Source organism: Aulostomus chinensis, chromosome 7 (genome assembly GCF_037954235.1).
Source record: "Aulostomus chinensis isolate RoL2024-O1b breed Wild chromosome 7, RoL_Achi_v1.0, whole genome shotgun sequence".
Classification (NCBI taxonomy): domain Eukaryota; kingdom Metazoa; phylum Chordata; class Actinopteri; order Syngnathiformes; family Aulostomidae; genus Aulostomus; species Aulostomus chinensis.
This window is the reverse complement of record NC_141326.1, coordinates 30,053,908-30,078,525: the sequence shown is the minus strand read 5'-3', so window position 1 is coordinate 30,078,525 and position 24,618 is coordinate 30,053,908. Positions and strand designations below refer to the sequence as shown.

The 24,618-nt window shown below is 47.8% G+C and overlaps 1 protein-coding gene across 3 annotated transcripts in view; it reads right to left on the bottom strand.

Moving 5' to 3' along the window:
- The window catches only part of LOC147259458 (voltage-dependent calcium channel subunit alpha-2/delta-4-like), a 41,689-nt gene extending 23,179 nt beyond the window's left edge, over nucleotides 1–18,510 (bottom strand). For 2 of the 3 annotated variants that reach the window (XM_086209840.1, XM_086209842.1), the window contains exons 1-26: nucleotides 17,919–18,510; nucleotides 15,230–15,311; nucleotides 10,426–10,542; nucleotides 10,228–10,287; nucleotides 9,224–9,386; nucleotides 8,978–9,109; nucleotides 8,516–8,576; nucleotides 6,921–7,071; nucleotides 6,716–6,790; nucleotides 5,933–6,022; nucleotides 5,657–5,770; nucleotides 5,423–5,501; nucleotides 5,073–5,206; nucleotides 4,852–4,869; nucleotides 3,954–4,031; nucleotides 3,403–3,483; nucleotides 3,248–3,322; nucleotides 2,791–2,877; nucleotides 2,586–2,657; nucleotides 2,114–2,175; nucleotides 1,569–1,636; nucleotides 1,357–1,402; nucleotides 1,019–1,116; nucleotides 751–841; nucleotides 373–465; nucleotides 49–170 (exon numbers count right to left, since the gene is read on the bottom strand). In XM_086209840.1, the coding sequence (XP_086065966.1) occupies nucleotides 49–170; nucleotides 373–465; nucleotides 751–841; nucleotides 1,019–1,116; nucleotides 1,357–1,402; nucleotides 1,569–1,636; nucleotides 2,114–2,175; nucleotides 2,586–2,657; nucleotides 2,791–2,877; nucleotides 3,248–3,322; nucleotides 3,403–3,483; nucleotides 3,954–4,031; nucleotides 4,852–4,869; nucleotides 5,073–5,206; nucleotides 5,423–5,501; nucleotides 5,657–5,770; nucleotides 5,933–6,022; nucleotides 6,716–6,790; nucleotides 6,921–7,071; nucleotides 8,516–8,576; nucleotides 8,978–9,109; nucleotides 9,224–9,386; nucleotides 10,228–10,287; nucleotides 10,426–10,542; nucleotides 15,230–15,311; nucleotides 17,919–18,019 (2,350 nt within the window). In that variant the 5' untranslated portion in view covers nucleotides 18,020–18,510. The remainder of the gene's footprint in view (nucleotides 1–48; nucleotides 171–372; nucleotides 466–750; nucleotides 842–1,018; nucleotides 1,117–1,356; nucleotides 1,403–1,568; nucleotides 1,637–2,113; nucleotides 2,176–2,585; nucleotides 2,658–2,790; nucleotides 2,878–3,247; nucleotides 3,323–3,402; nucleotides 3,484–3,953; nucleotides 4,032–4,851; nucleotides 4,870–5,072; nucleotides 5,207–5,422; nucleotides 5,502–5,656; nucleotides 5,771–5,932; nucleotides 6,023–6,715; nucleotides 6,791–6,920; nucleotides 7,072–8,515; nucleotides 8,577–8,977; nucleotides 9,110–9,223; nucleotides 9,387–10,227; nucleotides 10,288–10,425; nucleotides 10,543–15,229; nucleotides 15,312–17,918) is intronic. The other variant, XM_086209841.1, reaches the window with a different exon arrangement.
- Nucleotides 18,511–24,618: the final 6,108 nt, after the last annotated feature.

The following is a 24,618-nucleotide window of genomic DNA, read 5'->3' as shown; positions in this document are numbered from 1 at the left end:
CTTAAAAAAAAAGATCCCCAGAAACGAGAGAGAGCTGAAGAGACGGACCTTTGTCGTTGACAGGGAAGTAGTAGAAGCTCCCGGGGGGGTTCTCCACCGCCAGGCGGTACCACAGCGGGAAGTGGTCGATGGTGAACAGGTTGTCTTTGTCAGTTGGGGTCAAGAACTTTCTGATGGGGAGAGAAGTTCAGTGTCTGAAAAGAAGTGACGAGCGCCGACCATCATGTGGTCACATGATGTAGAAGCATGACAGCCTCCTCTGCAACATTTCAAGTTCACATTCTACAAGTACTCTCAAATAGTACTTCACATACTACGTTACTCCTTCAGTACTTGGAAGGCTAAAATGGCCCAAATATTAACTGTGCTTACTTCGCCACCCGAGTCTCCACTCCTGCGTATCTCATGACCCTCATCAGGCCGGAGCGAGTACCAAGGAAAGCTGTCTCAATGCCTGGCTCCACCCTACACACACACACACACACACACACACACACACACACACACACACACACACACACACACACGCAGTAGAAGACATCAGTGACTCAGAATCACCTCAGTGGAGGAACAAGTGTTCAACTCAGGTAGAAATACATCAAACCCTCAGGAAACCTTCTTTCCAAATGTAAATTCAGTTTTTCCATTTCGTTCCGTTTAAGAAAAAAACCTCTCGGTTAAAAACATGAATTTGGAGAGGGAGCGTCCGGGCTGAACGGGTGATGATGAGGATGGATGCGTGGGTCCCACCTGTCATTGAGCATCAGGGCGTTCCAGTAGGCCTCCAGCGGCGCCGTAACCACGGCATCAAACAAGGTTTGCTGCAGCAACACTTCGTCACCTAGGCAACAGACAAAAAGAGGATGGATAATATCTGCACTCAAAATAGGTACATATTTTTAATTCAACCGTACGTTTAATAATTCAATAAAAACAATTTCCAGAATGTCAGTGTGTCTGAGGCCAGTTGATCTTCAAGTCCCTCAAATTTAAACCACAGTAGAAAAATGGAGCTCACACTCCAGGTCGGGTTCCTTCCCCAGCAGGTAACGGATGGCGGCTTGAAGCTGCGAGTATTTTCGGTGGGCGGGGTCAATGTCCGTCTCACAGTACGTCCTGAAGACAAGATGATTATTAGACCGAGTTCGACAGGAAGGAGGTCATGTTCTGTTTCAGGGAAATTATTGGGTCAGATTGATTGTGATCACGGAGTTCTGATTCCAGCTCCCGCGCCGCCCTCCAGAACCAGCGCCTGATCACGTCTCAGTCTCATTGGCTGCTCTATAGTAACGACTCATCTGTGTTCCTGCACCAATAAACCTCCGCCCTCTGATGAGCGTGAGGGTTGGGACGTACCACTCGGAGGCGATGCTGAGGTCAGGAGAGGTGAGATCGTGCAGCCCTGCAGACGAAGGCGAAGAAGAGGAATGCGTGTGTTGCATTGTGGGTATAAAACCAAAATACAATAAAGTTCCCAACAAGACCGAGTACTGGAGGTGGATCGGTAAAGACGCTTCTGCCGTCAGTGGGGAACAGACATTCTTGCAGGGCATCATGGGATGTCGTACCTTCCTCCACAGACACGTTGGCCATGAACATGAGCTTCCCGTGACCCCTCGTCAGCACCATGCCGAAGCTGCAGGGACACACAGGACACACTGAGGCCTGGAACCTTGACTGGACATTAGGAACTGAAGACACTGCCCTCTAGTGGTCATTTGGTGCCAGTCAGCTACTACTGATTCAAAAACACATGGTTTTCAGCAGCAAAAAGGTAAACACATCAAACAAATTGTCTCGCTGCAAATAAGCGTGTGATTAAAATGTGAAGCAAAAATAAACGCCAATGCAAGAATCTGGTTTTCTGTTGAGTTACAATCGCAGCTCAATCGTCACCTCTAGCACACGCTAACATGTCAGAGTAGAAAACGGGCATGACTGACATCTTTGTACTGCTCCTTACCTTTACATTACACGTTTACTCACCAGCGTTTACTAGTTTTACCTTACATTTATAAAACAGAACAGATTCAAAAAATTCTCTGTGTGACTTTTGTCATTAAATATAATGAGCCAAGCAGTTTAGCTCCTGAAAATGAAGGACTTGACTCACCTGAAAGGTGTGTCATCAATGTTTGTGTAGAAGTACTCGTTGACGAGGAACAGAGGACGTTTCTGTTGGGGGGGGGGGGGCAAATTCATCAGTATTCAGCTGTTCAAGGGTTGGGGTTCAGGGAAGTCAAACGTCCTGACGGATGTTTGGGTGTTAAGTTCCCTCATTTCACGACTGTAAGGTACTGGTGCTGTTACTAGTTCTAGGGTACTGTACTGTCACTAGTACTAGGGTACTGGTACTGCTCCTAGTACTAGGGTCCATTTTTAAACTCTCAAGCCTGTTAACCTCAACAGTTGAACCGGCTTCATCCAGTAGATGCTAACATGATATGCTAACGCTCACTAGTCACTCCTTTTGCTAGCAGCCCTTATAAAACATGAAGTAGTGAGGAAGCAAGCATGTCGTGTGTTTACTAGCTGATGTCGTGGCGGCAGTGCTGAGGTTCTCTTGTGAGAGCTGACCAGCTCACCCCTTTATCCACCGACGCTCGGATGCTCAGACTCAGGCTGCCCGTCTCGCCCCTCACCATGGCCGTTCTCAGCTGGAGGTCAGAGGCGGGAAAGACAAGATGCTGAGTCGGCCTTTGACCAAATTATGGTTCTGTCCACATTTGAAGTTCTCAGCTGAAAATCTGAGCTGAAATAATGTGTGTGTGTGTGTGTGTGTGTGTTTACCATCTCGTCTGTATCCTCCCACTCCACCTCAGACAGATCCACACTGTTGTAGTTTGGCTTTGGCTTCAGTTTCTTTCCATCTTTGTACTGTAGGACATAGAGATGCTGTCACTTTGTGTGTGTGTGTGTGTGTGTGTGTGTGTGTGTGTTATACTGTCTTTACAGTATAAATACTTGTATCACTTCCTGTTCATGTATCTCTCAACATCATCACAGTCGCTGCAGCATCTTGAAGCTGAATTTGTCTGAAGTGCCTCACAACCCTGCTGCTCCTGATTTGGAACGTCCACCATGTTGGAGGTTCATTTATCAATCAGTTCAGTGAGGTCACAGTGACCTTCAGTCACTTCGTCCTCCAGCAAACATGAGCCTTTGTGCGAAAATTAAAGAAATTCTGGAGGCATCAGTTGATGATTAGGGAGCCTAAAACATTTGATAGAACAGAATCTGAACTGACCAGAGGTCGAAGGTCGGGGTGAGCCAGGATGTAGCCGTTGTTGGTGATGAGGAAGGCGTAGCCGTGAACTCCCAGCTGAAGAGGAAGATGTCAGAAGATAAAGGAAGCAGCAGGAATGTTGACCATCAAAGTGGAGGCGAGGGTTCTTAGCTCACCATGTATCTGGGCGCCAGCTTCATCACCTCCATCAGGGGGATGTCGGAGCCCACCACGCCCAGCAGGATGCCGTGGGACAGCTGCAGAGACACCAGACATCTTACACTCGACTAACGGACGCGGTCCCGTCTATCTGATGTCGACGTCCATCTTGTATCTGATGACCCAGAAAGAATCTGGCACCAGAACAGTTGGATGCCGTGTTTTAGGTTTTTTGGGCTCTCACACTCTCGTTCCTATGTTGACCTGTTCTGACTTCACCAACGTCGGCGCCGCTGGTCACACTAGCATTTTAGTCTCCGAGCACCAGCAAGATTACGAGAACCTGAAATGTTCATGATTACTCATCCAGGTGAGGTGGACTATACCACTCTCACAGGTACGGGTGCCCTCTCGTCTTTGTGACCCCTATTTACCAGGTCAAATTGAACGAAAATAAATTCTCATTTACAACGCAAAGGGTTCCAAGAGGCAAACAACACATGGTGCAGATACACAACAGCACAAAGGGTAAGCATGCTTCCCCCCAAGTTTAGAGCTGGACACTGACCGTCTCCTTCTTCTTGCTGAAGACTGGCATGGCCACCGAGGTCATGAGGAGGAGACTCTGAGCCTTGGTGGTGAACAGCTGGAACATTTACACAACCAGAGAGAATATGAGCACCAAGTACAACACAAAATATGGTTCAAGTGTGAAGTCACTGAGGGGGCGACTGTTCTGACAGCAACAATCAGCCGTCACTCCCGATCCGATCAGAGCAGAACTACAGCTTTCAGACACTCAGTTTCAGAGGAAAAGGAGCAAATAAAATCAGAAATGAATGTAAAGTCGATTGGGAATAAATTAAAATTTGAAAAACAAGCTCTTTGTTGATTTGCGTATTTTATATATTCATGGTAAAAGTCATTTTCAAAGAAACTCAAGCTTGTCTTTTTAACTGAGGCTCATGGATTCTGCTTGTCCTCATCAGTTAATCCATTCACATTTTTATCTCCTTATTAATTGTGGAAGTTGCGGTCCTCCATGCTTGATTGGCTGTTGGCCACTTGTTTGAAGCAGACTTGAAGCTGATGTGAGCCTGCTGGGTTGGTGGCCCACTGGTTTGTCTGTTGTTTGAGTTCTTAACCGGCTGCAGTCTGGATGAAGCCATTTGGTGCAGCTCTGATATTGAACACCAGGGGGCAGCGTTCAACTGCTGAATCTCTGATTAAAGCACACTGAAGTAAAGGAAGCGCCATCACTGCTATCAAGGTCAGGGTCATTGGGGCACCGAGGGGTCATCACATTCGATTTTGGAACTCGAGACACTCAGAAAACAGAACTTTCCTTTTTCATGTTTCTGTAAAACTACAGGTGAACTCCAGGAGTGCAGCTAGAAAAAACTTGAGGATTTCATGTGTCTTTGTTTTACAGCTCTAGAAAAGCGTGCTCATCCAACTCTTGTTACCTCCTTAGTGTTGGGAAGCTGGTGGAGAGATGGGGGGAGGCCCAGAGGATCATGGGAGGACGAGCCGAGGATGAGGGAGGAAACAGACACAGATGAAGGTGAAGTGACGATGGCGATGACTGTCAAGTTGTGTGTTGGCTTAGAGAAGCAGGACAGAGCCGCCATGTGATAAAAGACGCTGTGTCCGCTCCTCTAAGCTCTGGTTGGCCAGCTCAGCTCACCACAGTGTCCATGTACGCCTCTGTCCAGATGATGTCATGGTCGTGGTTAATGACCATCGGCCGGCTGAGCACATGCAGGTACTCCATGACGTTCTCCTGCACGTCCGCCAGCGTGGAAATGTGTGTGTAGTAACCTGAGAACACACAAAATGACATGAATTCATACTGTGGATCAATCGACGCTCTCCTGATCAAAGCAACATGCCCACTTCTAGGGAAAACCTGTAGGGAGCTGAGCCCAACGCTAGTTAGCTTAGCACAATGAACAGAAGTGGGTGGGAAGTGTTAGCATGGCTCTGTCAAAAGTCATCAGTTGTAAACAAACTCACACTCTCACACACACAGCCAACCTTTGTTGTTGCAGGCGATCCACTTGGTGTTCTGAGCAAAGGTCATCTCTCTGCCAATCAGGTAGGTGAAGACTCGAACCTGCACGGAGAAACACTCCTGATTATTCGTCACGTTGGTCCTGCTCTGTTTTTGTGCTTCGGCCAAGGGTCGATTTTGAGAGGATACTTGGAGCCGTGCCAGCGTCCTGCTGTCATCTGAAAGGAAACAGGTTAGTGTGGCCCCGCCCTCCTCACCCTGCGTTCAGGCCAGTTGAACTCCTCAAAGACAGACTCGAAGTCCTCCATCGCCCCGTCCGTGATCAGCATGATGGCCTGGTTACACATGCTGCCCTGACCACTTGCCCTTGCCTGCATAAACACACACACACACACACACACACACACGTTATTCTACTGCTACAAAGAGGCAGGCTGTTGAAGAAGAACCGTCAGTTTTATTCAGGCTGGTCTTTCTCTTGTGATTTCTTCGGTTCAGCAGGGGACCTGACCTCCGACCTCTGAGAAACAAACCTCGTTGAGGATTTTGAAGGATTCTTTCATGGCGTATTTGAGTTTGGCTTCTCCTTTGACGTGCAGCTCGTCCACCAGCATCTTAAAGTGCTGAGAGAAAGAGAGAGAGCGTTACAGTTCCCTGAGAGCACCCGGTTCCCCACAGATCCCTGCACCGAGAACCTCAGCTAGCAGGCTCGTTCGCTACTGTTGATAAAATACTGACACGCCCCTCAAGCCAGCTGAGAAAAAAACAGATCGTGTTCTACATCCGTAGAACCTTTGACAAGAAAATAGTCCATTAACCTTCATTTGCTTTTTTTTTACAAGTTCTTGTCGGGCCCAGAGGCTTTGATGGAGTCCATCCCCTCTGGAATGGTAAAAAGAAATGTCTTCAAATTTGGAAAAAACCTCCACTAAGACTCAAGAATCAACTGGTAAGCTTTTGGTGGTCAAAGGTCAAAGGTCACTGGTATCCAGCACACAACTACAATGTTGCACTCCTTGTTTAATCTTGATTTATTCAGGAGAGTTTCCAGAGAGGAATACAGCCCCAACACACACACACACACACACACACACACACACACACACACACACACACACACACACACACACACAAAAACAGCCTGAAAGTCAGCCTCAACTCAAAGAAGTAGGTCAAGAGATTGATCTGATGAGGATCCTGTGTGTGTGTGTGTGTGTGTGTGTGTGTGTGTGTGTGTGTGTGTACAAGTGTGTGTGATGGCTGTTAAGACGCATCGGCAGGTCGCTAAGCCTCAGTGAAGCAGATAACTGTCTTACCTCCCGGTTGTCCAAGTCAGCTTGGACCAGGGTTCCCTTGAAGCATGGCTCCACGTAACGGACATAGTCGGTGTACTGCAAACACACACACACACACACAATCATGAACAGAACCGTGGCACCGGGCCAGACCGCATCACTGTAACGGGTCTGAAGAGGGAGGCGACCGTCTCTCTCTCTACCGTACAGAACAGGAGTGTCTCACTGCGATGACGTTGACAAAGTCGTTCTCTCCCAGCGTGTCCAGGATGGTGTTGATGGTGTGTTTGGCGATGGTCATCTTCAGCCCCTTCATGCTGCCGCTGATGTCCACCATGATGATGATGTCCTTGGGGGACGTGGCTGCCTGGATGTACCTGCACACAGGAAGTGGAGGCAGCAGTGAGGAGGGGGCTTCCTGATGCTGTGTGGTCAGGCGGTAAAGAAAAGTTAAACCTGGCTACATTTCTTGAAGCTACAGAAACCTTGTCACGTATTCATACCTGGTATTGATTTGGAGCCGGTGGTCACATGACATCACATCTCCTGATAAAAGTAAACCTTTTTAGCCTCTCTGTGGCGGCCGACCACGAGCAGCTGACCGCCGTCCTACCGTGAGGTTTATTACCTCTGTTATAAACCAACGTCCATTTCCCGTTCAAGTGATGAATTCTGAAAGTTGTCTGAGCTGTCAATTTAATATTTCGAAACTTTTAAGAGAGAAAAAAGAAATTCAACGCCGGCGACCAAACCTGGTGTTGGCAGGGCAGAGCCGCCGTTGCTTTCATGTGAAATCGTCTCAGAACTCATTTCCTCGTCAAGCAGACGTGTCACATGAAGCTGACTGAGCTGAACGCCACGCCATCGTCCACTAATTTGGATATGAAGGTGTTGACAGGAATAATCATCACCGTTCGTGTCATCAAAGCTAATTTATTATACTTCATGTGGACAAAAACATTCAAAACATCCAACTTGTGGAAGAGTTCTTGTTTACTTCAAACAGTTTCTGCTTTACAAAGAAATGTGAGTTCGTCTCACATGCATCATCTTTACTTTGTGTTTCTAACTCATCGGGTATTCGTTTCCCTGCTGTCATTTCTGGAATAAACAAAAATAGCCGGCCTAAAAATGTTGCCCTGCAGACGCCGGGCAGCTTGTCCAGCTCAGCACAGCGCGGTGACGAGGCGTTCGGGGACATATGGAGCTCGCTTGTATCATTTAGAAATGCATGAACAGTCGCATATGGTGCCATGTGGGCAGCAGTGACCCGGCTAAGGAGCAGCTTATCGTCTTTTCCAGAGGATCAGGGCTCTGCTGGCCGCTGCTCAGCCGTCACAGCCGGCGGCGCCAGTCTGGCTGAGGAAGCCTCGTGGAGGGATTTTTACACGAGTGTTGCCATATTTCTATCCAGTGCTGGAGTTTTGGGGCACATACCGATGCTGACATGTCCTTCTAAGAATGTCTAATATCAATGCCAGATACTCCTCAAACATCCCGGCCATCCTAAGAGCTGCCGTGTGGTTGAAGTAGCAAAAGTAAAAGTACTAAATGTGCCAAACGGCCTGAGGCAGAGTTCCAGTCCGCACTGGAGCTCACAAACTGTTTTCACCGAATCTTATGAAACGTTCTCCACGTGGTCCGAGCCTGATCCGGATCGCTTTGGGTCACTGTGGATTTAAGTAGAATCTGTTATATTTCAGGTCCTGATGGATGTTGAGTGTCACGACCTTTTCATGTTTTCACTGAGGGACAAATGTGACGCACGCACACAAAACCTGTCTCTGCAGACATTTTGTCTCCTTCAGAAATGAGACTCACCAGTTTCTGTTCCTGCAGTCAAATGCCGCCACGCCGTTGGAGTCTGGTGTCCATTTGATACCTGAGAGAGGAAACGTGGAGTCGGTCACACGCAGACAGTGATGTCACCCACGCTCACGAGGACGGACACAACAACCAACCAACGTGCTCTCCAGTGAACTGACAGACTTTTATAATCTGCATTCTGGGATTTAGTTTTTCAGTTGCTGCCGTGTCATGTGACCTACAGACGCCAAAGCACCAGGTATCAGTGCTAAACCGGAAATTTAGGACACGCCTCTTTTTATTGCCTCCTACTTTTTAATACAAAGTGCAACCTTTATTGTTACTGCAGCCTCCAGGCAGTACTAACGCTGTACTACCAGGCTCAAGTAAGATAAGGATGAAATACACATTTACTAGCGAGATGATTCTCTGCGTTTTGACGAATGCTAAAAATGGTGACCTTAAATGTGACCTCACCAGGGTAGATCCTGAAGAAGCCCGTGGAACTGCCAAAGTACTGCCAAGTGAGTGTCGGGTCCTTCTGGAAGTTACCGATGAAGACATCGTTCAGCGCTTCCGAGTTGTAAATGGCATTGAGTATGTTGGGATCTGCGCGCGCACACACACACACACACACACACACACACACACACACACACACACATCACACAGCTGAAACCTCTTTGCTATTGCAGATAGCCAATGTGGAGTTTGACCTCTGACCTTTGTTGTAGACGTTGGTGGGCACCTGGATGTTGCTCTGCTGCGTGTTCACCGGCATTTTGTTGAAGTGTTCGTTCTCTTCGAGGGGAAACTCGCCACCCAGCTCCATGTAGTTGCCGTCCTCGTCCATGGTGTTGATCAGCATGGAGTTGTAGTAATCAAACTGAGAGGAGAGAGGACAGGAAGTCTTTGTGAGACACCCAGTACAAATAAAACCCGCCGTCACGTGAGCCAGCTGTAATTCAGGAGTGGCAAAAACAACATCCAAGCACAAGAACCCTTAAAGAAAGGGAACTGTGTTCAGGAGAGAACCATCAGTGTTCTAAACAGACCAATAAAAATGGATGTCACTTAAAAAAGGGAGGTAAAATAATGTTGGCCTTGGCGTGGAGATGCAGACCGGCTGAGTCCCTGTCTGAGGTCTTCATCCCAGTCCGAAACAGACAGGACTTCCTCCAGTCTGCTACCTGCGCGCTGTCTCTGGACTGATTAGTTTGATGTCCGTATTGCTGACCTGGATCAGATGTTCTTCATGCACAGTCTCATTTTGTACGCCGATGATGCTCCTGTGTTTTGCTGTGGTGCCACCCTCACTCAACAACTGCACATTCATTTGCTTACATGTTAATTAATTCTTACACGACCACATTTTACTCCAGTGAATTCCCATTTATTGCTCGGCTGGTCCCCACGGCTCAGGGCCGACCCAGTTTCCTCACAGGATCAGTAAAGTTTGGTCTGATCTCATTTCAGGTGTCAGCTGAAGACTTAAAGCTTCAATCTGCTGCAGCACACAGCACAGACTGGCCTGCAGTTACCTCACATGCTACACTTAGCTTTGAGCTAAAAACATAGCTTAGCATACATGGGATGACGCAATTCAACTTTCCGATTTTTATTTACCTGTATTGTGAGCTGAAGTAAATTTAAAAATCATGCAAACATCTGAGATGGTCCTTCGAGGATCAGCTGATTACTCACAAGGATGAAAGAGAAGCACCAACCTCGAGTGTTGCGTTGAACTCGTGGTACAGGTCGGCGTCCTCTGCTGACTCGGCTAACCTCTGAGACAAAGACAGGAGCATAAGAAACCCAGCAGAAACGATAAAACTAGGGTTGTAGATGAGAGTCCGGCGGCTGAGCTCCACGCCACCTAGAAACCGCATCATTCCTGGCAGTCCTGCCGAAGCCGACTTCCTCACCTTCACTGACTTCATCTTGCTTCCCAGCATCCGTTCGATTTCATCGGAATAATCCCTCACCAGGTTCTCACCGTCCAGCTCCACGATCTTCACGACCGACTCCACGTCCTTCAGTTTCTGAGAGGAGGGGGAAAAAACGCACCAAAAGAAAAACAGCTGAACTCAAGAAAGGCAGCTCGCTTGAATTTTTATGAAGTTTTTGCTCACAGAAAGACATTCTCAGAGAAAGAGGGTCCACGGCCTTTGGGTCGGTTCGTGGGACACTGGGGTTCCAGAATATTGCGGTCACCCGGTGCACGAGCAGGTAATAATGCTAAGCATGTAGCGGCAGGTTTCCTTTCACCAGGCTGGCCAGATGCTCCTGCACATTCATCAGACTGAGCCGCGACAAATTCGTATTCATGAACTTTAAGTTGGAATCTGCTGATCCAGCAGAAGCCTTGATTTGATCGGCTTTGTTCCAGGAGGTTTCCAGTGAAACTGATCTCTGATGATCAGATTAGCTTGTTTTTATCAGAGAAATTAGATTGAGAGACTCGCTCACAGATTAAAGCAGCTGCTGGGACGTGTCGGGGGGGGGGGGGGTCACAGCGAAGCTCTCTGAGGTAATCAGGTCACTTTCTCTGGATCAGGAAGCTCGACATGGATCAGCTGACTGATGGGGGGGCGGCGGCCCAGGCTGCTTATTTACACTCCGAATTACTCGATTAAGTCATTTGCTAATTCCAATTAGTCCAAGCAACCCACTTACTGAGGCAAATAGATGAGCAGAGCCAAACGTTGCGTGTCTCTGATGATCCACTTCTACTCGCCTGAAACCTCGGTAGAACCGAACCTGCCCTTTCTGGATCGAACTGGGAGCTGGCCGTGAATAAAACCAGTGATAAACTGGGAGCTGGCCGTGAATAAAACCAGTGATAAACTGGGAGCTGGCCGTGAATAAAACCAGTGATAAACTGGGAGCTGGCCGTGAATAAAACCAGTGATAAACCGGGAGCTGGCCGTGAATAAAACCAGTGATAAACCGGGAGCTGGCCGTGAATAAAACCAGTGATAAACCGGGAGCTGGCCGTGAATAAAACCAGTGATAAACTGGGAGCTGGCCGTGAATAAAACCAGTGATAAACCGGGAGCTGGCCGTGAATAAAACCAGTGATAAACTGGGAGCTGGCCGTGAATAAAACCAGTGATAAACCGGGAGCTGGCCGTGAATAAAACCAGTGATAAACCGGGAGCTGGCCGTGAATAAAACCAGTGATAAACTGGGAGCTGGCCGTGAATAAAACCAGTGATAAACTGGGAGCTGCAACAAGTAATCCAGCAGGGATCCACTGGGAGAAAGTTAATTACCAGCTATTTTCATATGAATTAGAATTATTCAGTCTTTTTTCAAGCAAACATGTCAAACGTTTGCTGGCTCCACCATTTTGAAGGATTTGATGCTTTTCTTGTCATTTATGACCAAAAAAAGTGAGTGTCCCTTCGGCCTCGGGGGAATTATGACGAGCGTTCATTAACTTTTCTTGACGTTTTATAAACATAAAACGATTTATCGAGTGGTGGTGAAAATAACTGGAGGATTAAGTGATGATGAAAATGACCACTGGCTGCAGCCCAGTGAAGCTGAATACAAATTTGATATCCAGTATTTGTAGAGCTGCAGTAGTAATAAATGTTCTTCAGAGCTTCACACGTCATGCCAGTGTGCAGGGTCACGCTCAGGCTTCTCAACAGACGTGTAAACTCTACAGCTGGACACCGTCATTTAGACTTGAGGTTCACAAAAGATTCAGACAACCTCAGTTTAATCCTGCCCTGCTACACAGTTTGAAACCAGGGATATCAATCTGTCAGATGAGAGGCAACACAACAGAACTGAGCATTGTCCCCTGAGAGGAGGACCTGGAGCAGTACAGGTGTGTTGTGTAATCCAGGTGAACTCAACACGGCTATGGAGTTCCTGGGGATTTTTCCCTCACAGAAATCTGGATTTGGAGCAAAGTGAAGGAAAAAACAAACAAAACAAAAAAAAAAGGCTTCAGGGTTGAAAAAGCCGGACCGGATCAGACTGGACCGGCCCTGCTGGGGTTTTTGGATCATCGTTGATGAGTAAACGGTCGTTGGTCCCTGCCACAAGTCCTGCGGTTACCAGGTTAGCTGCCAGCAGAAGAAAGGAGACTTGGTGTGTCCGGTCAAGCCGCTGCCATCATGGGTGGGAGTGACGGCAAAGCTGAACTTGCTGTCATTTTGTGGTGCCTTTCTGGGTCCGTCGGCCTCTGCTTCCTCCACCCGCTGAGCTCCTGCACGCCAGTGAGCAGGCGGCTGCTGTGTTGCTGGAGCATTAATGACCTGCCACTTATTTCTGTTCGTGGGTGACAAGTTAATACCCATAAAGCCCAGTTAATGAAGTTTGCTGCTTTCATTTTCAATAGTGTGTATTTATTTGTGTTCAGCCCAGGATATCTTCACGGTCCAAGTACTTCCATGCTGTCTGCTCCCATCAGACTGGGATGGTTTAACGTCGTCGGGAGGTTTTCTGCTGATGCAGCAACCACATTTATGCTTGTTTTGCTTTTGGAATTTAAAAAAATCAGAGAGATTTTGCCATTGTGAGGTATTGGTAATGTCCCCACCACACCCAGGCCTGCCTGCTACACAAACTGTACTTGTATTAGCTGCTAATCCTGTTAGCGTTGTGAAGGCTAGCTCTTATCAGAGTGAATGCTGTTTACATTTTAAACTTCATGTCAGCAGCAAAAAAGGGAGAAGGGGAGATTTCACCTCGTGCCATCAACTCATAACGAGGCCTGCTCATATTGTTCCTCCCTCTCTCGTTCATTTCCAGTATTTTTAACTTTGTAGAATGAAGTTACATGAACTCAAGCTTGCGTTTGCATTCTGTTTCCTAAAATGCTGGCCTGTCGAGCGCTGGCGCACCTTCTCACCCTCCGCTGGCGTCTGAGACCACCACCGCTCTACTGGGTTGTCGGGAACGGTGTCTCTCCTCGCGTCTCACAGTTGTTTGGTTCTGTGAGGGCTGCCGACTCTCGTCGTACACAGGACAGCTGCTTTGAGCGATGACCGCCATTGTCTTCATCAACTACAAAGGTTTCTGCTTCTTTTCCTTTAAAAGGAATTGCAAGATATTGCAGTTTGAGGTGGATTTAATGTCCCGGCAGACATGCTGGCGCTCACCCCAGGAGGTGGTGGTGTGGTTGAAAGCAGACTGGCCCTGATGAATCTACATCTGACGGATAAATGGATGAATGTCTAAAATCAGAATGGGCTACAAATCCTGAGGCCAGGAAAGAAGGCTCGGGCCTAAATCTGGGCATTACCATGATCCGCACACGCGCGTGTGCGCGTGTGTGTGTGTGTGTGTGTGTGTGTGTGCGCGTGTGCGCGCATAAACCCATAAATACACCCTCACACACATACAGAGCCTCCCTATTGCTCCCACTACTGAACTCGTGTAATGTTCTGTTTCTTGTTTCAACATTTAAATTTCCGGCAAAATATCCTGGAGGCTGAACGTAGAAAATGTTTCCTGATCAACAGTTTCACGCCGGCCGCGGCTGACAGAGGTCATGTGTCGCCTGGAGCTCTGGCGAATTGAAGGTTAACTGATGGAGTGTGGTTCTTCTTTGAGGTTTTACAGCAGTTGGCCTCAGAGTCTCGTATCCTTCACAGTTGCAGTGATGAAGTCCAGTAGCGCCACAGAGCCTTGATGCCACCGTGAACATTGCTGGTTGTCCTAGCCAAGGCGATCCCTTTGACAAGCTCCACCCCTTTTCCTTTTTGCTTGCTGCTGCAGTCAAAGTCCCATTTGCCACATGAAACAACAAATTCCAAATGAATATTCCAGACAAACCCAATAGGCCGATTTACCCCAACGCTATCAGGACCATCGCTGCATCCTGAGCTCGGCGCCGCACCAATCGTTTACCTTGCAGAGACACAAATGAGGCTGAGCATTATTTTCTAGACACTTGATGAAGCTGCCCGGTGGTGACATGAATCAAGAAGTTTTGTGTTTCTGAGCGTTTGCCAGTGTTGGGTTGCCTGCTTCCAACATGGCGACGGATTCTCAAACCTTCCCCCCGCGCGGTTCACCTGTTAGTCTCACAATGCCAGACATGGACACCTCCGCCTACTGAAGTCTGAGGGCTTTTGAATGTCAGATAGTTGCCTAGACGGCGGTGAGATGAAACACCCCCAACTGTCCTAGCAAATCTCTTGACGCAGTGATTATGGATGTCCTGAGCGATGTTGGTTGTTCAGCTTGAACCTTCATGTATTTGGCTGCAAATGCAACACACGCACACTTGTAGGGAGGTTTCTTTGATTGACGCTTGGTCCTCCTTTGATGCTCATGTTGCAGGCAGGACTGTGAACTGACAGAAGTGAAGCTCTAGGGTAGGACGGGGAATGCGGGTCACTGGTGCGAGAGCAGATCAGCCTCAACCATGGTCTTGTTGTTAAGCCACTTAGTGGTCCTCAAGCAACGACTTGACTGTGTTGCGGGGTCAAGAGCTGTGCGGAAGCGTGCACATCAGCACACGTTCCTCGTGCCCTTTATGCAGAGTTACATCACAAATTTTGGACCCTCCGTGGACTTTGGTCTGCAGACCCTCATGAACATAAACTGATGACTACACTTACAGCACGGTGACCAATGTGGACCCCAACAGACATGGAAACCATGAATTGGCCTAAAATGCTCCATCCACTCGTAGCAACCCAACCTCTGAGGATTCCCTCAGTCTCCACAGGTGAAGTGAGCCTGCTGGACTCTGGTGTTTACCTTCTGCAGCAGCAGCGAACCAGAGTATTTGGCTGTGATGTCCCGCAGCTGAACGGAGAAGACAGACGCCCACTGCTGCACTCTGAAACGCACACAGGTGACAATCAACAGCAGAACACAAGGGGCAAATTCAGCCTGCAAGGACGTGAGAGCAACAGCGCGACAGAAATACTGCTTACTTCACGCAAATGCTGGATGTAAAAAGCTGCGTCTCTGACGATGGCTTGTCAGTTGCCAAGGCAACGTTTTTGCAGTGAGTTACAGCAGAAAAGGCACTTAGATATGACAGTGATGAAAGAGATTTAGATAATCTGTTCTTCATCTAGGTCACAGCCGAGAGCTGCAGGTGTTTACTCAGCACAAATTCCCATAACGCAACACAATCTAATAAACCACACAGAGGTGGAGGCAGAATTACGGGGAAGCCGTCGGGACCCATGACAGTTTGAGTTCTGTTCCATTGGAGGTAGAATTTTAAAAGTCTCATTTAAAAAGAAATAGAAATCGAACATTCGTTTGACTTGTGAAAACTGTCTCAGCTGAAGCTGCGCCTCCCAGTTCTGGTCCTTTACAGAGCACTTTAGACGTCAGGTTAGGCGTCAGGCCTCAGTAGATCAAAGCCCTCCTAATCCATTAACGCGCTTTAAGGGATTCATAGAACTCTGACCTGTATTCTGCATGTAATGCTAAAATTGCAGTCGTGTTTGTTTCTTCCTGACAACGACACGACAACACAACACTGTAAAAGTTTGCGCTCTTTTTGTCCAACCAAAACCGTTCAGCCGAAGGACAAGAAGTGAGCAGATATCAGACGGGGCCCTGCGGCCGTGTTTGTTCAGAACAAGCATGCAAGCTACTGTAGGTTTTCCGGGAGGGGGGGGGGGGGCATGCGCATCTAAAATGAACTTCCCTGTTCGATGTCATTGCATCTGCACACTAAAGCTTTAAATTTACTTCATATTTCCATTAAAATAACGTTTCATATTAACGTTATCAAATGTAGTCAAAGTGTTCAGTTTAAAAAAAGATTTGTGTGTTTGTCCCATGGAGTGGGGGGGGGGATCTAAACGATGGCGGTGACTGTCCCAGCCTGTGGCGGTGGATGGGCTGGTGAATGTGGGTCATAGTGGAAGGTGACCGGCCTGATGGGGTGTGGCTGGTGGCCAGTGGGCCATGTTGGCTCACAGATGGCGATGGAGGAGGGACAGTGTGCCCTCCAGGAAGTTGCATTACTGAGCGTCCTGCTGCAGGGGGCGGCCGCTGCTGCACGCTAACGCTGTCTGACAGACTCATGCTAACGAGCTTGTTTAGGAACCACCGGCCATGGATGAGGGATGCAGCTGAAGAACTGATGGTTGTAACTTGAATCCAGCTGCACCGATGTGACGTCTCACTCATCCCTGTCCAACCTCTGAAATACGCTGAGCAGTCGCGAGTTGGTGTTCTCATCAGACCGGAATGATCCGTGGTCCAGTCAGACCACTTCACACTTCAGTATCTTTGGCCACCCTAGAAAATATATCTCCCTAATTTTTGTATAAAACTTTCACGTGTCAACTGATGAGTGGAAGACTGGGACCTCGTAGTGCACGCCTGTTTCTGGAGAAATGAATGGAGAGAAAATTCACTCAACTAAAAAAAAAGAAAAATGTGCATGATGTGTGCTTCCACCGTCTGGTCTGAGGTGAAAAAAGGCTTGGTGACTCGTCGACAGAGGAACCAGTTGTAATTACTCCTAACTACTAGCTACTATTGGCCTTGCAGCTGCTCTCAGGAAATGAAGAGGAAGTTTGGGAAGATGCTGGCGGCAGAAACAGCTGATCAGTCACATGAGTCAGAGATGAAGGCGTTTCCAAAAGTGAAGGGTGTTTGCTAAAACCTGACAGGAAGAGTGGAGGTGTGATGGCAGTGTTGCAGCTCGAGTCGTGGACAGAAACAAGAAAAGGAGTGTGTTCCCTAAGGAGGGTCGTCAGCACAGTGTCCACAGGGAGACGTCCATGAAGTCTCTGGTGTCTGAAAGGAGTCCAGGCAGGTGATCAGAGCTCTCATCAACTCTGGATCGAGATCATGTTGGACCACAGTCCTCCTGACGCAGAGGCACCTCAGGGAGCCTCGGTAGGCTCAGGCCCGCGTTGAACAGGCAGCTGTAGGTCTCAGTTCTGGGCTGCTGGAGGAGTAGTTTGTTTTTCCAGTGGCTGAAGGGCCACGATGAACCACTGCTGCTTCATTTCTTGTCCATCGCTGACTGTTTTTGGTTTTGTGGTTGATTCTGCAGTGGTTCATTAAAAATGTCAGATATAAAGTTTGGGCTGGTCTTGTGGGTCATGGTAACCCCTCCCCAAGCCCCTGACAAAAGTGGCTCTTAGTTTGAGACCTGCAGAGAGTTGGAACCAGTTTTACCAGCAGCAGGACATCTCTGCAGCGCCGCCATATTGATTTAAGAGTGATTTACACAGATGCCTTCTAACAAACATACCACATTCCTGCAATGTAAAAACTTCAGTGATATTTTCCAGTTTAACTACGATTAACTGTCAGCCCGACACCAAGAAGCTGTTGACGCTGTGCTAAAGTTTAAGTTGAGGGGGAACACATGGACATGAGAGGAAGAGACGTCATCCTGATCTTCTCACAGCAGATGGGGGACAAATGGAGCTGACACCTAGAGGGAGAACCGAGGGAAACTTACGTCTCTGGTGGGATCTTCATCTGAGCCTGAGCTGTAATCCACAGACAGAAAAATCCCAGAATCCCCAGGAGCTTCCTCCTCCCCGACACAATGTGCTCCATCCTGCGTCCTCCTGACACCAGATCCTCGGATTGTATTTTTCTGAGGTAGTTCCACGATCTGCGATCAGTTATGACAGTTCAAGAGGATCAGCAAGAGTTTGTAGGACACGGCTTCCTCATGCTGGCTAAAGAGAGAGGCTGACGGCGCTCTTTCTGCTGGGTTTGGGAGCCCCAGTGCTCTCTGCCATTTTGGGATTAACCCATCCTGCTGCCACCATCGGCTCGCAGAAGAAACCGAAGATCTTTACTTTTGACATTCAAGACAGAAATGGATCGAGATGAATCACGCCGTGGCACCAGAAGAAACTCTGTTACTTCATCAGACTTCAGGAGAGAAGTTTGGTCTGCGCCTGCTCCGTTTCTGGCAGGCTGCTCCTCAGGACGCCAGCGCCAAGAAGTGAGCACGAGAGAGCGCTTGCAGCCTGCAGGAGATGTTGCAATCGCTCGCCTCTTCTGTCGCCCAATTTGCTACATAATCCACTTGGATTAAAAACTCTTCTTCCCCACTGAGAGGGGGAGAGAGAGAGAGAGGAGGGAGGGGAGGGATTTGGAGCCTGGGATTGGACCAGAACTCTATTTTATTTAAGAGGATTAGAGACAGACTCGTGTCTGACCAATCAGAGCTGCCAGAAGGGAAAAAAACCTGAATTCAGTTTGGCTGAGAGAGAGAGAGAGAGAGAGAGAGAGAGAGCGAGGTAGCAGTGACACAGTGGCCTCAAAAATACACGCTCGGCAAATAAATAGACACATACTTGGGTCCTCACTGACGCCTCCTGGAGGACTCTTCCTGAACCTGTGGGGCCCAGCAGCTCAGAGGCTAACGTGTAGCTCCCAGGGTTCAGGCTTGAGTCTTCTAGACTCTCATGTTCAATGGTAGAGGTCTGGACCAGACGGGCTCGGGGCAACAGTGTGGGAGTGTCCTTGAATGAGATACTGAGCGCGCGTGTGTGTGTGTGTGTGTGTGTTGTGATTTTCATTTAACACTAAAAACTAAATACATTGCCTCCCAGTGGTGTCGCAGCCCAGGTAGAAGGTTTCAGTCACTGCAGACTTCACCATGAAAGAAACTTGAGTGCAGGAGAATTCCGGAAGAATTGTCAAATTGTTCCCAGCGGATATCCAAGGGTCGTTCAGTTTGAACGCAATCCCCGCCCACAACACGTTACACAAGACAACACAACCAGAAAAGAGAAACTAAAATCAAGTAGCAGGTCTCTTGGCTTCATTGGTACATAAAGAGTCCGTCTGCAGTGGTCAACGCACTTTGGGTTCAAAGGTTTTATGATCATACACACAAATGAACAAAATCAATGCAAGGAAATTCTTAGTTTGTTGTCCCTCCACCCTGATGACATTATTGATTGATACTGTTGATGCACCAGTAATGCAGTGTGGAAGTGTTGTGGAGCCGTGAGGAGCCGTCAGACCCCTGAGGAAGCGTGGGGCCACAGCGTCCTCTGGTGGTGGTGTTAGCGATTACATCCAATCCAACCGTTGGAGGAAACGCTGCTGCAGATCTGTCACTGTGCTGTGTCCTGCTGAAGACTCAAGCATGACCATCAAGGAGCAGTTGCAGCAAAGGATTTCGAGCTGTAAGAACTGTTTGCTAAATGAAAGCCCCCATCATGTGATTCATGTGATGTCTGCGTTTCTTGGCTCTGGTTCATCCCTGATGCTGATCAGTCCATTCTCACCCTGGTAAACCCTTCACCCATGAAAACGTTGCCTTTCAGCGTCGTGACCCTGTCACTGTTGTGATTCAGACTCTACTGTCGAGCAGCGCAACAGGAATTCATTTTCTCATATGGATTTGATGAGGTTCAGGCTTCTCTGTTGTATAAAAATTCAATATTCCATGAGTCCGTATTTTCAGTCAAAAGAGAATGATTTCTACTGTTTTAGATGGATTCAGGTGTAAAAGACAACATCATGTTAACGATAAAGAAACTGGTGACTGAGTCGATGGAACACAAGCTGATGTTCTTCATTTGTGCGACGTGACAACAGAGTTCAGTCAGCCTTGGATAACCAGCGCAGTCACCCTGAGACCTCCTGTGTGTGTGTGTGTGTGTGTGTGTGTGTGTGTGTGTGTGTGTGTGTGTGTGTGTGTCTGACTAAATCTTGAGATTCACTGCAGAGTTGTAGAGCTGAAGTGACAAGACCTACAAACCCTGATCTCAGTTTGTCTCTCTCTCTCACACACACATACACATTCATTCTCATTCACTCTCTCACACACACACACACACACACACATTCATTCTCATTCACTCTCTCACACACACACACACACACACACACACACATTCATTCTCATTCACTCTCTCACACACACATACACATTCATTCTCATTCACTCTCTCACACACACATACATTCATTCTCATTCACTCTCTCACACACACATACACACACATTCATTCTCATTCACTCTCACACACACACACACACACACATTCATTCTCATTCACTCTCTCACACACACACACACATTCATTCTCATTCACTCTCTCACACACACATACACATTCATTCTCATTCACTCTCTCACACACACATACATTCATTCTCATTCACTCTCTCACACACACACACACACATACACATTCATTCTCATTCACTCTCTCACACACACACACACACATTCATTCTCATTCACTCACACACACACACACATTCATTCTCATTCACTCTCACACACACACATTCATTCTCATTCACTCTCTCACACACACTCATTCACTCACACACACACACACATTCATTCTCATTCACTCTCTCACACACACACACATTCATTCTCATTCACTCTCTCACACACACACACATTCATTCTCATTCACTCTCTCTCACACACACACACATTCATTCTCATTCACTCTCACACACACACATTCATTCTCATTCACTCTCTCACACACACTCATTCACTCACACACACACACACATTCATTCTCATTCACTCTCTCACACACACACACATTCATTCTCATTCACTCTCTCACACACACACACATTCATTCTCATTCACTCTCTCACACACACACACATTCATTCTCATTCACTCTCTCACACACACACACATTCATTCTCATTCACTCTCTCACACACACACACATTCATTCTCATTCACTCTCTCACACACACACACACACACATAAATAATCTACTTTTGTGATCACTCCATGTTGGAGTTGTTCAAACAAACACGTTCACCTCCTTGATGGGTTTGTGGTTTGAACTCTGTTTATTCACGTTTCCAACATGGATGAAAAGTCACCAAATTACGATGTTTTTTTGTCAAATCCGATGTGTCGCCATATTTGACCTCGGTCCTTGAAATCCTGGGTACGGCCCTGCACTCCACGGCTGTGCAACATCACCAAAATCTCATCTTCTGAAATTTCATGTTTTCTGCAAATTCATTGAATAAATTGTTCCTATAAAATCAACAAAAGGAATTCTCTTTTTCTTCTTCTTACAAAATGAAAAAGAGCTAAACGTATTTGTTTATTTGTTTCCTTTTATCCTTTCTTTTGGAAAATTCTCTCTATTTGGTTTGACACCGTTTTGGTGGACGTGGTTCACGCTGTTGTTCCTTGAGTCGGGTTGAGAGAAGAAGGTGACGCATCGTCTGATGATGTAAATGCTGCACAGCTGTAGTACCCACAACTGTAGTACACACAACTGTAGTACACACAACTGTAGTACCCACAGCTGTAGTACACACAACTGTAGTACACACAGCTGTAGTACACACAACTGTAGTACCCACAGCTGTAGTACACACAACTGTAGTACACACAACTGTAGTACCCACAGCTGTAGTACACACAACTGTAGTACACACAACTGTAGTACCCACAGCTGTAGTACACACAACTGTAGTACACACAACTGTAGTACCCACAGCTGTAGTACCCACAGCTGTAGTACACACAACTGTAGTACCCACAGCTGTAGTACACACAGCTGTAGTACCCACAGCTGTAGTACCCACAGCTGTAGTACACACAGCTGTAGTACCCACAGCTGTAGTACCCACAGCTGTAGTACACACAGCTGTAGTACACACAGCTGTAGTACCCACAGCTGTAGTACCCACAGCTGTAGTACACACAACTGTAGTACACACAACTGTAGTACCCACAGCTGTAGTACCCACAGCTGTAGTACACACAACTGTAGTACCCACAGCTGTAGTACACACAGCTGTAGTACCCACAGCTGTAGTACCCACAGCTGTAGTACACACAGCTGTAGTACCCACAGCTGTAGTACCCACAGCTGTAGTACACACAGCTGTAGTACACACAGCTGTAGTACCCACAGCTGTAGTACACACAGCTGTAGTACCCACAGCTGTAGTACCCACAGCTGTAGTACACACAGCTAGTACATTGAGTGCACTGCTCAACATCACAACTCCTCTCCTGACTCCAAATGCTACGGCAAACTGAAAATGACCGAAGACGTCTTGGTGTCTCAGGAAGGCTCGTATTTGCTCACCAGACCAACAAGGGACCGCGTACTTCCTGTTTACACCTTGAAGGAGGCTTTCATCATCACGATTGTTACTGAAACCGTGATGATGAAAGTTACGGGTATCTGGTATAAACATTGAGTGATGACTCATCAACGTTCTCCGCCCCTTCTAAGTTTCGCCTGCTGCTGTTTGCGGTCCCCTTTGCTAGCTTGTAGCAACGGCTGCTCTGAACAAAGGAAGTTCTCTCCAGGAGTCTGATTGTCCAGTCAGACAGGACTGCTCTGTTCTTTGGCTCATCGTTGTACTGACATAGACACAACTTGAATATTTCACCATGTTTCCAGTATAGAACATAGCTGGCAGTGCAGTCCTGCACCAGGGAACGTTTGGGAACAAACAACTGTACCAATGGCTGCAGTGAAACGGAACCATAGTCACTGAAAGTGGGGCCCCTCCTCTGTAGGAAGGTGGTTATGTGACTGGCACGTTGCGATGGACACCAGCTGACCTCTGACCCCCAGGTCAGAGCCCAATGACAAAGCGCCTGGTGTGTCCTGAAATCAAGAGTTGCAATTAAGTCCAAGTATTGGGAGGCGTACTGAGCATGTGCAGAGGAGGTGGGGCAGCGGGTGTTAACAGGAAAGTCAGATGCTCAAAACTCATGTCCCATCTGGACATGTTCATGTTACAGATGTTGCGTCCCAGTGGACATCTGTGCCAAATGTGAAGAAATGATCTTCAAGTGTTCCCGAGAACGAGACGGAACCCACAAAGATGTAATGACAGCTTCCTTGTGAATTCGCAGCGTTTAACGGTGAGTAACGGCTGAAGAATGAGGAACGTTTGGTCGAGTAGGACTGGCCTGGGGCCTGGGGGGGTGGGGGCCAGGGGCCTGGGGGGGTGGGGCCAGGGGCCTGGGGCCTGGGGGGGTGGGGCCGGGGGCTCCCTGTGTTGTGGGGATTTCTGGGTGCCCTGGTGGCCTTGTCCTGACCTGCCTGTTATCCTGGGCTGGGGGCGTGATGTTCTGGTCCCCCACATCGGCTAAAGTCAGCTACCCACAGCATCCAAGACAAACCGTAGCACACACACATACACACGCGCATATACACATACACACATACACGCACACACTCGCATACTACACACTTGCATACATACACACACATACATACACACATACACACACATACATACACACACATACACACATACATACACACACATACATACACACATACACATACATACACATACATACATACATACACACACATACACACATACATACACACACACACACACACACACATACACACTCAGACATTTATTTTAAAATTATATTAAACCAAATGGTAACCCTGCACTGGAAATTCTGCAACCAAGGTTTTTTTCCTCTCTCTGTTGTTTGTTAGTTCATTTTTGTCCCCCCTGTCTTCCCTGTCCTGTCCCTGTTCTCTCTTCCTCCGGTAGCTTCACCAATGAACCAACACATTCCTAATAAGATCAAACACAAATGGCGCTAGGAGGAGTTTATCAGGTTCCTCCTTTGCAGAGTGGAACTGCTTCAGGACAACGAGGCAGCAGGAACATGGATGCTGCTGCTCAACAGGACAGGGACAGAGTTGGGCTTCTAAACTCACAGTTTTTTCTTCAGTTCACCTCCAGCTGCATCATCACCTGTTCACGTTCTGGTTAACCTAACCCAGGGTTAACCTAACCCAGGGTTAACCTAACCCAGGGCGACGTCACTTCACACACATCTTGTGTGCTGTGTGTTGTGAAAGTATTTTCTTCCTCTCTGCACTTTTGTGTGTCCTGCGTCTCTACACAGCAAACAGCTGCTGAGCTATCAAAGTCCAGCCCATCAATCTGAGCCTTGTGTTAACACGCCACCACTGCGTGTGTGTGTGTGTGTGTGTGTGTGTGTGTGTGTGTGTGCTGGGGGGGTTCATCCCTCTGATATGGAGGCTTAGCTGGCCTGGGGCACAACAATGGTCATATTGAGGAGGACGCTGCCCCGCGTGGCCTGCTGTGGTTGGCGGGTTTGGGGGGTGATGGGGATGTTTTTGGTATGCGTGGAGACCCTAAGCCCTGCAGCTGTCGCCTGGCACGC